The sequence below is a fragment of the Centrocercus urophasianus genome, unplaced genomic scaffold, assembly GCF_019232065.1.
Source record: "Centrocercus urophasianus isolate 14NV4802_14NV808 unplaced genomic scaffold, USGS_Curo_1.0 seq_10, whole genome shotgun sequence".
Taxonomy (NCBI): Eukaryota; Metazoa; Chordata; class Aves; order Galliformes; family Phasianidae; genus Centrocercus; species Centrocercus urophasianus.
In genome coordinates, this window is record NW_024884142.1 from 49,939,809 (window position 1) to 49,951,531 (window position 11,723).

The 11,723-nt window shown below is 43.6% G+C and overlaps 1 protein-coding gene across 1 annotated transcript; it reads right to left on the minus strand.

Annotated features, from left to right (window-relative positions):
* Window positions 1–2,243: 2,243 nt before the first annotated feature.
* Window positions 2,244–11,021, minus strand: LOC122164791 (p53 apoptosis effector related to PMP-22-like). The gene is made up of 3 exons (XM_042827088.1): window positions 10,741–11,021; window positions 3,813–3,956; window positions 2,244–3,233 (listed from the first exon to the last, which is right to left on the minus strand). The coding sequence occupies exons 1-3, from the start codon at window positions 10,949–10,951 to the stop codon at window positions 2,998–3,000; spliced, it is 591 nt and encodes a 196-aa protein (XP_042683022.1). The 5' UTR covers window positions 10,952–11,021; the 3' UTR covers window positions 2,244–2,997.
* Window positions 11,022–11,723: the final 702 nt, after the last annotated feature.

The following is an 11,723-nucleotide window of genomic DNA, read 5'->3' on the forward strand; positions in this document are numbered from 1 at the left end:
CCACCCCACTTTTATAGACTACAGACTAGTAGGTAAGCAAGGGTAAAAGTCTTCTTTGTGTTAAAGAATGGGTACTGTATAAGCTAGTTTTTTTACTCTATTTGGAATTATTTGAAGTAGGAGAGCAAGTATTTTGTCAAATTGGGTCTGTAAAACTAAGAGATGTTATAGATTGGAGATGGGAAGTAGCTAGAATCCAAAGTGGGTAGATGTGCTTTAAAATTAAGGTATATAAGGAAAAGAGCAGCTAAAGTACTGGGAGGATGGTGAACCTGTTTTTCTAGAGATGAGAAGCCCCAGGCTATTTTGATGAACTAGTGGCCAGCACTGGGTTTGCAATCTGTATAAAGACAGAGGGAAAGTTCTTTGTGCTCAGTATGTGTAGTACAGGGCTACTTATGGGCCATGCATAATGTGAGGTTAGAAACGAGAAGGTTTTTAGTCACGAGAGAGATGCAGCTTTCCACTGAATATCCTATGTGAGTATTTCATCTTTGTCTTCCTACTGACTGTGCTAGATCAACGTACAAAATTATTTGTCAGTTTTGGTTACAAAGGACAAGCTGACCACATGTGATTTTTGTTTTGTTCCCTTTTGCACCGTAACATTTGGTGTTCCTCCTGAAGCTTTTGGCTTAGCCAGGAGTTCTCTAGGCCAGGTGTGTCTGATGAAAGCACACGTGCATTTTGCAGAGCATACTCAAGCTTATTTGACTGGAAAATGTTATTGTTGCCTCCTAGATAGATACGGTCTTTCAAAGCCAACGGTTCATATGTTTTGTAGTTCACACTAAGAGAGAAAAAGAATGGCTGTTTTCTTGAGTTCATGAGATGAATTCATGAAATAGAAACAACGCTGAGTTTTTACACCTGTATATTAAAACAGTTTTAATTAAGCCACAACAGTTGAAAGGAATGTCATATACATTGGTATCACTTCAGTTACATCTAAATTGCACAACGTGCTGCTTATGCTTCCACCCACTATATTCAGAACCAAGTTTATTTTACACTTGTGCTTTTTTTTTTTTTTTTTTTTAATGCTTTTTAAAAAAAACATGCAAAAGGCTGAGATTATGCTAAGCCCTATTGCCATATAATTGTCCTTCTCATTAGGGCGTCCATTTCCTTATGTCATTTCTCCTCAGCTTCAGCTGTGCGAGGACTTTCCAGGCCTGAGATTCTCTTCAGTGTTTTGGATTTACTGGAAAGGTGCTATTATTATTATTTGTAACACAGACATCTATCCAGTATGCCCCTCCTGTGTTTACAGAAAGAGCAGGAGGAGGGGAGGTTGGAGGAAACAAAAAAGACACATTTCTTACAGGTTGTCTTGTTCAGCAGGAATTGCTAGCACCATTGATTCTATGTGCCGTGCATGACTGAGCATTTAACATAGTTCTAAAGCCTGGAGATATTTATGCTCCGTGAAACTACAAAATACAGGCCTGCAGGGGACCTTAAGACATACACACATACAAAATGCAGAGTTATGAAATCAGAAAAGTGTTATGAAGTGGAATATTAAACAAAGTATAATACCAAGACATACAGAGCATAGAAAAAGCTTAGTTCTAAATGCCTTAGTTTTATAGGATGCTGATTAGTACTTCATAAGTTCTATTTTGTATGTGTGTATGAATACATATACCCATACATTCTCTCTGAAGTAATGGGGTCACAATAAGGGGAAAGCAGCCCTGTAACATTGCATTTACCTTCCACCGCACCTACAGCCTTCTCAGAAACATATCTCTGCCCACACAACTGGCAGAGGAACTGCTGCCTTCCCCAGCCTAGGAAAGCCCTGACAGATCTCAATTAATTATGCCATAAGCTGCTGCCAGTCCATGGCAGATGCAGCCATGGCTCTGTCTCACTGGAAAATTTACTTGGAGTCACTGGCTCCAAAAAGACAAGCTGGGAGTGCAGCAGGTTACTCCCCAAAACGTGTCTGTATAAAGTTTTCATACAGATATTGCTCGCAGCCTGCTTTTCTATTTATATCAGTTATCTCTAGCGACTCGCAAAGCATTCCCAGGTTTATAAGTCCCCAGGCCCCTCAGTCAATTTTAGAAACTTCTGGAGGTTTTCAACAGCACATGCTAAGATTTCCTTCCAAGCCATGTCTGATAATTAAAATTGCAGTTTTAAAAGGGCAGGCATAAAGAACAGTATATGTTTCTACTGAAAAGTGTTTTTTAAACAAGAATCTCCCAAATACCACGTAATAATGCACACAGTTTAACATCTGAAGATTTATTTGTTCTCTCTGTGACAATGTATATTTAATTACATATGTCTTTGTAGCATGTCTTGCAGTGACCACAAAAACTCCAGTATGTTAGCCACCATTATACACACTGGCTCCATTTAACTGCAACAGATGGTGGAAAAAATAAGTTTTATTTTCCCCTCAGTTCATACACTTAATAGTCAACAATAGTCCAGTAACAGGAACAAGAAGTGATTCTTAGGCAGCATATGACTGTAAAAGACTCAGCAAAGTTCCTTCCTTTGGACCAATTTTTGGCAGAAGAAAAAGCTTTCTTTGGAAGGATTTTATTTTTTCCTAATTCTATGTAAAGCCATTTTGTCACAGGTGAAAAAAATAAAATAACTTGCAGGTCCCCCCTGTGGGTTGTTTAAAATCTCTCCTCCTTTCCAGCTTGAAAAGCTACATCTTTATTTGTAAGGATATATTTGAATAAAATAAGGATGACTCAGTTGGGAGGGAAAGGAGTAAGTAAACCACCAAAACAGAACTGACATGAGAATATGTAAATAATACTTTAGGTAAAAGTTATTTGCTTACGGATGCCAATGGTTTTTAATTTATTTTTTTTTTAACCAGTTTTTGTAAGAAATATACTGAAGAAATAAGGTAGGGTTTTGAGTTGCTTTTTTTTTTTTTCAGTCTCTCATAATTGCACCAACATTTGCAGCAAAGGTGCTCTTCTATTGCTTTGACAGTTGATTGCTGTTGGATTTAACTTTTCAATTTAAGTATGGTGCTCTATCTGGGGAGGAGTAGTAGTATGTCGGCTTGATGTTTCCCAGGACTTCATCTTCCCAGTTGGGGAGGCAGCAGAAGAAGAAAGCACAACCTATCACAACAACAGTGCTGGCCCAACCGAAACCGTAGGCCCAGCTGAACATATTAGCTCCCATCAGTGGAATTTCTTCTGTGAATTTCACTGGATAGATGACCAGCCCTATGATTTGGAATGCAGCTAAAGAAAGAAAGCAAAGAATGCCAAGAGTAAATGACAGTGAATGCTGTTGTTACGTTCCCCACTAAAAAAAGATATATTGAGATAACTGCATTGCCCCTTCACATACGTAAGGATTAGCTCCAGTCCCATTCTTGCAGCAGTGCATGATTCCTGGTCTGGGCAGGTCCCCAGCTGCCTAGTGGCAGCTGCAGCTGGCACTGCTGCCTCACTGAGGTACTCACGTGTGCCCAGAACAGCCCTATCCCACAGCCAGGTGTCTGTCCTGATGGGGCAGTCACCTCCTGCTTCTATCATACCCACAGCTCCTCCCTCCCTTGGGAAAATGGAAGGCCTGGTGCTGCCGGCTTCGAAGCCTTAATATGTGACTTGCAGGGTCAAATTTGTTGGTTGCCCCCATGCACTGTTTTTGGGAATTCGTTGATTACACTCAGGGCACAGGTTAAATATCTCATTTTCCATGAAAATGAGTCATAAACCAAAGACAGATTATTTCACGAGAAAGGCTCCATCTAGCATGTTTTTCTCCTCATGCCTGTTTTACATCTAATACAACCTTATCTTTGCACCCAGCCTTACCAACAACAAATAGCAAGCCTCCAATTCCTCTCACAAAGTTGAAGCGCAGTATTTCAATTGAGAATGCGATGACTGCGAGGGCGAAACAGATGACCAGGATCACAAAGCCAACGAGGTATGTAGCAGCTGCTGCTCTCCCCCATCCTTGAAAAGAAAAGAAGAAAGGTGTCACAGGCAGCAGTGCACTCAGCTGTAGGTCACTGCAGGTCTTCTGTTCCTTTTAGTCATTCTTTGTTGAAATGCTTTACTGTAAAATGCATACTTTATGCCAAAGCAACATTGAATGTCTCCAAAGTGCACAGCTGCAGAGAGACATGATCATCAGAGAAGCAGCATTGAACACTCTGCCTGCTAATTTGTCCTGCTGAAAAGAGAGACATAGCATAGCGTGGTAGTGGCAATAACACCTCCAAACTCAGTATGTGTGGGAGATCTATAGATCTCTGAGCAGAAAGAGCACACAACCTGTCAGAATGTGCTTTATCATCATCACTCCATTTTGACATGCAAATTTAGAAAACCACTTCCATGCACAGGAAAGTATGAGAGCAACAGTACAACAGTAGAGAGAATTGCTGGGAAATAATAATGTTGTCACCATACAGCTTCCTGTCTGCTTGCTTACGACAAGAACACTGTATGTGAATTAACATTAGCATGACCAAAAACAGACGTGGAGTAGTCGAGCTGAGACACGACAACAAGGAGAATGCTCTTGAAGATAAATATCTATTCACAGCCAAAACGACTTAGTAATAGGTAAAATATCATGGGTGGAGAGGTAGTGGAGTCAGAGGTAAAGTGAAAGAGTCCTCTGAATCATTACTTTGAGATTTGGTGGGGCTGAGCACTGCACAGAGTCCTTGGGAAACAGCCAGAGATTTAAATTTCGCAGTGATGCAGGCTTGTGAAAGGTTCCCACTGTGGCAGAGCTCATTTTCTTTAAAAATGTGCCAGGAGTTTGAGTGTGAATGCCAAAATACACAGGTGTTTCCTGCCCTAGAGGCAGGACACCTGCCCACAGGGGTAACCACATCCACCTCAGCCCTTGGGTTCCACTGAGCTGTCACCACAGCTCCCTTTCCAAGTCCACATAACATAGGTTCTGACTTCCACACATTCAGACATAGGTAGGGCCAGATCCTGAAATCCCTTTAACATAGGAATAAAGGGAACAGTGAGATTTAGGCCAGAGTATTTTACAAAAAAATCTCCCTTTCATCAGAGTTGTCTGTTCCGGTATGTCTGAAATGGTTCTGGAGAAACATTGTTTTTCACATAACCTCTGTAATTTAAGTCATTTCCCTGTAAAATATTAAATAAAAAAAAAAAAGAGAGAACTTTTTCCTGAAGAGCTGAAGTCCTTCGCCTCAACCCAATCCAATTAGCCCACTTGATCCGCTGTTACATAAAAAAAAATAGTCATTTAAGGCAGAGAATACAGTAAAACTATCACAGATACCTCTATTCCATACAGCAATTTCCTATTTGAAAGCAAAGCATTATTTTACAGCTGTTCTCATGAGACCAGTCTAATTTTTTTCTCTTGCCCCCCCCCATTCAAAAATCAGAAGTGAAACACAGCCGCTCCCTACCAGAGAGTTTTCAGCCTCAAGCCCTCAGCCGCCACCTCCTCCTGAATGAAGTCAAGCTGGAATGGAAAGGGTAAACAAAAGGCTTTTCTTGGAGCTACTTAAGACAGTAAAATCTTTTCAAACCAGTTCTTGCCAGCCTCCTGCAGCCAGTCCTGCGTGTTTTGTCTCGGTTCCCCAGGAGAGTGCTGCAGGGGGAGGAGGGAGGACACCCCACTGGCCTTTAGAGATGACAGTGGTGTCAGTGGTCCTGTAACAGCTTTTCCTTCAAAATATTATCTGGCATGCCTAATGCAGGTACTGGGTATCATCTTCACAAAGGATTTATTTAGGGATAAGGAATGTAAAGGAATATTTAGCCACTACACACAGCCAGCTCAGGAAAAGTAATTCAAACTAAAACTAGGAATGCTATTTATTGATATCTCCTCTAATAGGAGAAAAACAGTAACAAGGGCAACCAGGAATTCTTAGTTATCAAAGTGCTTTCCCCTACAGATGCACTGTGTATGCTGGCACAGTGCAGAGAGCCAGGCTTGGCATCTGTCTCATGCAGGTTCGATTGCAAACCCAAAACTGCCAGCAAGTTGGATGCCTTCATATTTGCTGCAGCACAAACAAGACTGCAAGAGATACAGGCTGCAAAGCCTCTGGTGCTATCTCTGCTCTTTCCAGGCTCTGTGTGCTTAGTTTACAAGTATAACAAGCTTTGGGATACATCAGCCCTGGCCTCACTCACAGTGACTTATTTGCTTGTCTCTGGCAGTATGAAAGTGATAACCCACATAGCTACAGGAGATATCAGGAACATTATTCTCAAACCCAGCTTTTTTCAGATCTTCAGGAACAGAGCAGCAGCGAGTACCATCATTGGAACATGTACAGTAGTTTTTGTGCTCACATGCAACAAAATTCAGTGCTGGCAAACACATACCTTTCCCCCTCCCAATGGGTTATCTGCTCCTGCAGCACTTATCAGCACTGATAATACTGATAAGATGAGCCTTTGGTGCTGGGCCCCGTGACGGACTGATCTGCTCAGGGCACGACAAGATAACAGCTGCAGAACAGCCAGCCCACCACATTAGCATTGAAGGGAATTCCAGGAAGAGCAGGAACATGTGGCTATATACAGTGGAAGGGAAATCTCAAAAACGTTAACCCCATCATCCCCATGCCGGTTAAGATAGGCTTTCTGGCTCTGCGTCCTCCAAAAAGCTGCTGAGCCTCTGCTTCAGTTCTTCACCTGTGGCACCCAACTTCCAGGGGCAGAGGTAGGTATTGTGTCTCTGCCTTAATTGTGGGAGAGATCTGCTGACAGTCTGAGAAGGTCAGATCAGCCTCAACATTTGGATGGCTTGTGCTCAGAGAACTTTGTAACCACAAGAGAGATAGCCAGAATTTATATATGCCATAGAAATAAAAAAATCTCTGGTTCCTTTATTTAATACAATTTCTAACTCAAAACAGGTATAAATATGACATCTGTCTATGAAATCAAACAACAATACAAACAAAGTAATTTGGGGCTGTATAAATAGAGAGTCAGAAGAATGGGAGATCAGTAATGCAAGCAGTTTGAGGTATTTCTGTTACCCAGGTAACTACTCAAAGAAGAGTTCTTTGCATCCAAGCAGCAGTGAAGTATTTAAAGAACTTTTTTTTTTTGGGGGGGGGGGAGGGAGGGGGTTGGGAAGAAGAAAAAAAGCCTATACGAGAGCTATAGTTGATGGAAAAGATTAAGAGTTTTATTATACAGCTTAATTAATAATGACTATGCAAAAGAACTAAGCTGCAAATGTTAGCATGCAAATAACTAGGATGGTTCAGGACTACTTGAAGTTAATGGTGAGCATCATTAATAGGATGAAATTAAAAAGAAAACATAATGACATACAAACACGGTAGTCTCAGTTTTAGCTGTACTTCCTGATTTTATTTGGCTCAGCGTCAGTTGGGAAGAAATGGGAGCTCTACAGGACATTTACATTGAGATTTCCCTGCAGAAATGAATAAAAGGACCGAGAAAATAGTCTAGCAGGAAGACAAAGCACTGCAGGATATGAAGTAACAAACCCTTCTCATCTTGGTTCACTTATTTACCAAATTGGAAGCTGGTTTATCAGCTTGTGGATAACTGGAATCTTCAGGTAGAAGTTTTTACTATGACATGCTTAGTTGAGACAGAGTTTTACACTTTAGTTGTAACAGTTTTCTGTATATAAATGACAGCGGCAATTTTTCTTTGGTGTTGAAAGCTCATAACATGGGAAGTCCAGAAAATATGTCTTTGTTGACAAAACAAAGGAGTAGCGGACTGCCAGCAAGAGAGCACTGCCAGCAATATTTTCTTGCTTTCACAACATTCAAATTTCCATGACACCATAACCAGTGAGGGAGAAGTATGTGCACGCCCATCACAAGCCCAGGGCAGCCCAGAACTGAGGGACTGTCTGAAGAGCCTGCTAGGAATTAACACTAGGTATCCCAGCTCTCCCTTGGTTTTAGCAGTCTGGAAATACCAATTGCTATACTACCAAAATGCTAAATGAAAATCTGGTTGCAGCCCTTTGCAAGTCAGGAGAGGCAAAATCCTGTTTGTTTCCAGCCTTCATTGCCTTGCTGCTGCTTGCAGTAAAGGTGTGCCTGCTTGCTGGCAGGAGACAAGCCTGTCCTGCTGCTGGGGAGTTTCAAGACACGTCTGCTGGGTGTAGCTAGCCATGCCGACTGCTGCTTCTCTATTAGTGTCCTCTGAGTGCCTTCACCCTGCTCATTTATTTGCTAGGACACATCCTGCCACCATAAATCAGACTAAGCTATGCTTGAACAGAGGCGAGGGCATGGTGAATGTACCTGTAATGTTCCTCCTTTATTTACCCAGCCCCTTGGTGAAGGCGGCACATACACACAGTTCCACTAACGGCCTGTGGTATCGAAGTCCAGTTCTTTGAGCCATGGGCACAGTGGCACAGCAGCAAAGAAACATGATTCATAGAGGCAGAGTCCCACCTCTTTTTTTTTTTTTTTTTTTTTCCCGGCACTTATTGAGGATGCAGATGAATGCCTCCATTTTTCTAAGTCAGCTATTGTGTACTTAATGAATACCAACCAGCTGTTAGGAACGTAAGAAGGAGTTAACCACTTTTACTGCACATGTACACACCCATCCCTCACTGTGAGGACTCAAACCAAAGTCACTGGGAGCAGATGTTGAGGTCTTGGAAGATGCTGTCGCCCACTAACACTGTCCGTAAACATATAGGGTCATCACTGTTTAGACAAAGGTAGTCGCCCTCCCCTTCAACCATGCTGCAAACAATCTTCCTCATATCTGATGGCTTACTGATATGTTTCAAACACAGTCACCAGTTTTATACTGCACTGGGCCAAACAAAGTCATTTTGAGTCATACATTATGAAGTATGGCAGCTCTGTGTTGCAACATGTTAATAAATACACAGATACTGCCAGGCAGGTACTTGCCAGGTGCAAACCAGTAGAGATATCAAATCAAAATCCATTCTTTACCTCCCTACTGAAGGATATTCTACTCTTATTTTTCCCTTTTTATTTTTTCTATCTTATGGGGACTGTAAAATGTTCACTAAGAAGCAATTCAGTGTAGGAGACATTCTTATTTGCAAAACTTTGTTAGTCTGTTCCTGCCCCTCTTTCCTATTTAAAGTAAGTGATCAAACTGCTTTTTCTCTCCCTCTCCCAGCATATATGCCACAGCTCAATTAAGAAGATGTCTAATGCGGCTTTCTACTAATGGGGACCACTCTGAAATTTTGTTTTCATCTGGAGGAACAAGATGGTTAGTCTGGAGTAGTTATCATATGCAAAACACAAGTTGTGCACCTCAATTAATTTACTTTCCTGCAGCAGTGCTGTGAAGGCCTGCTAGGCATTCCTTCCTTTGCAAATGCCCTCACCTACTTGGAGTCTAATTGCATTAGCATAGAAAAATGGAAACAAATCAAACCCAAACTCATATTTTACATCCTGTCTCTGGATGCAAATAGACATTAAGCAGACAGTGGCCCTGATTTCCTCAAAGCGAGAGAAGAGGCAAAGCCAAGTTAATCAGTCTAAGCCAAGGATTTGAATGAGCCTTGTTTAAGGTTAAATAAGCAGTCAGGGATACCATTCTCCTTTGACAGAACAGTTGAAAACTTCATAAAGTCACTCTTGCCCTAGAAGACACAAGGCTGAAACAAGGCACACACCCTTCATCACTCATAGATGAGAGGCAGGGACACTGCAGGAGAAAGCAGACCTCAGCAGCTCTACTGCGCAGACACTTCAAGCAAAGCAGATTTTACCCACTCTCCTGTGCTAGTATTTTGGCTCTGGGTAGTGGGACAACGAGATTTCTGCCACTTAGAGTAAGGCCTACAGCAACCACCAGGCTGGTAAATGATAGCAATGCTTTTGCTAAACATTCCAGATTTCACTGAGTTGCAATGGCAAGCACAGTGCTGGGAGGAAGCCTCCCTGCTGCCCATGTACAGGCTGGAACCGTCCCTTCCAGCTTCCAGATGCGGTCCCCAAAGTACCCTCATCCAGGACTATAGGGCGTGTCTGTTTGTCCCGAAACAATCTGTCTGTGAGAAAAGCAGATGCAAAACAGACCACAGCTAGAAAAGAAGATAAAAACAGAATGTCCCCGAGAAAGACAAACTGGGACTATGTGGTAAGAATATTACACTAGTAATGCCAGATATAAAGAAGTGAAGTAAGATAAAGCCAAGGCACAGTTACTCCCTGATTTATGACTTAGTGCAATAGGGAGATATATACAGGAAGCTGCATGTTTTCCATTTGCAAATCCAAGCTGCAGGTCGGGAGGCATTCTTTAGCCAGGCAGGGTTAAGGGTCCCCTTCCCCTAGCAAGGGGGCAGCTTTGCTGTTGCCCAGGTGCAGGGAAGCCCAGTGCAAACTCTCCTGCAGTGGGTCAGCGAGGGAGCTGCGTGCTGTAGGGTGAGGCTGCCTGCTCTGCAACACACAGAGAACTGCTGAAAGCAGACTTGTGGCCAATTGGCTCTCTTACTTCAGTTATAAAAGAAAATAAAAAGCAAGCCTTGTTCCTTACTCCTGATAGGAAAGATGCCTAAAGCAGTCTGAGGTCCTGTCTCTTTGTTCATTTAGGCCCTGAAATAGCACCGGTTCTGTCTTGGAAAACCCCATCCCAGGCAGCAGCTACACCACCACAGAAGGGCTGACAGCCTTCGCTTTGCCAGTGCGTGCTGGACAAAAGTTTCCAGCCTTATCTCCCCTGAGCTGCAGCCACCAGAGGACAGGGTCCCGGAGGGACAGGCGGGCTCCCCGCTTACCATAGTCCATGAGAGATTCACAGTTCCAGTTGAGGTCCTGCTCGCCCCGCGTGCAGCTCTCCCACAGCGACGCTTGGTGCACGTAGGGCTCCGACTCAGACTCCAGCCAGCCCCGGCCTGCCAGTGCGATGATACCCATGATGATGGCCAGGCCCAGCAGCAGGGGCAGGAGCCAACGGCACCGCCAGCAAGCGAGGCTGCACGCCACCATCCCGCCGGGCTGTTGGGGCACCTGTGAGCCCGAGCTGCTCGGGGAGGGAAGGGTGGGTGCCGCAAGGACGCTCCTCCAAGCAGAGTGTGGCTGGCTGGCTGTCGGAACTGAGCTTTAAAGCACGCTGGGAGGAGGGAGTCCCACCCACATTCCTGGGAGTGAGCGTGGCAGCGGCAACCTGTGGGGCTGGCGGAATGGAGAGTGCGGGGCTGGGTCCTGCTCCTCACCCTGACCCTACTCCATCTGTGCCAAGTAAATGTCCAGTTATGTTCCTGTCCCACACTTTAACTCCTTACTAGCTGCTATCTTCCTGCGTCAAACTCCACTTATTGGTCATGGTCGTGGTGTAGCCCTGTGCCCTTGTTCGTGTCAGCTCTGTCACAGGGAAAAAGCCACAATAGCCATGAAAGCCCCAAACCGCCTGGATGGACACCTCTAACATCAGGGTGTATCACCATGCCTAATCCAAACGTTTCTGTCCTAAAACATGCAGTGCTGTGTGTTGGCTAGGGGCATCCTCACAACTCTGCCTGTCAGGTCTTCAGTACACATGAGCCTTCTTTTAACTTTCGTTTGGTTACATGACTCTGCATGATACCCCTACATCAAACCCACAGATGCTCTCAAGTCTATCTGACTTTCTCCCCACCTTTGCAGATGTTCTGTCAGCAACTGTAGAAAACCACAGCAAAAACTTCTGGCCCTCACTCACTGTGCTTCACAAGCCCTGCCTTTTCTCCTGGTATTTGGCTCATATTTCTCCTCTCCGTTC

Bases quoted from the DNA above. Each gene is read 5' to 3' on its own strand.
- LOC122164791 (XM_042827088.1), bottom strand. From the start codon at position 10,951: ATGGTGGCGTGCAGCCTCGCTTGCTGGCGGTGCCGTTGGCTCCTGCCC. The intron at 3,957-10,740 runs GTAAGCGGGGAG...TTTCTTTTCAAG, and splicing joins TGAATCTCTCATGGACTATG to GATGGGGGAGAGCAGCAGCT. The intron at 3,234-3,812 runs GTAAGGCTGGGT...TTCTTTCTTTAG, and splicing joins AGGCTTGCTATTTGTTGTTG to CTGCATTCCAAATCATAGGG.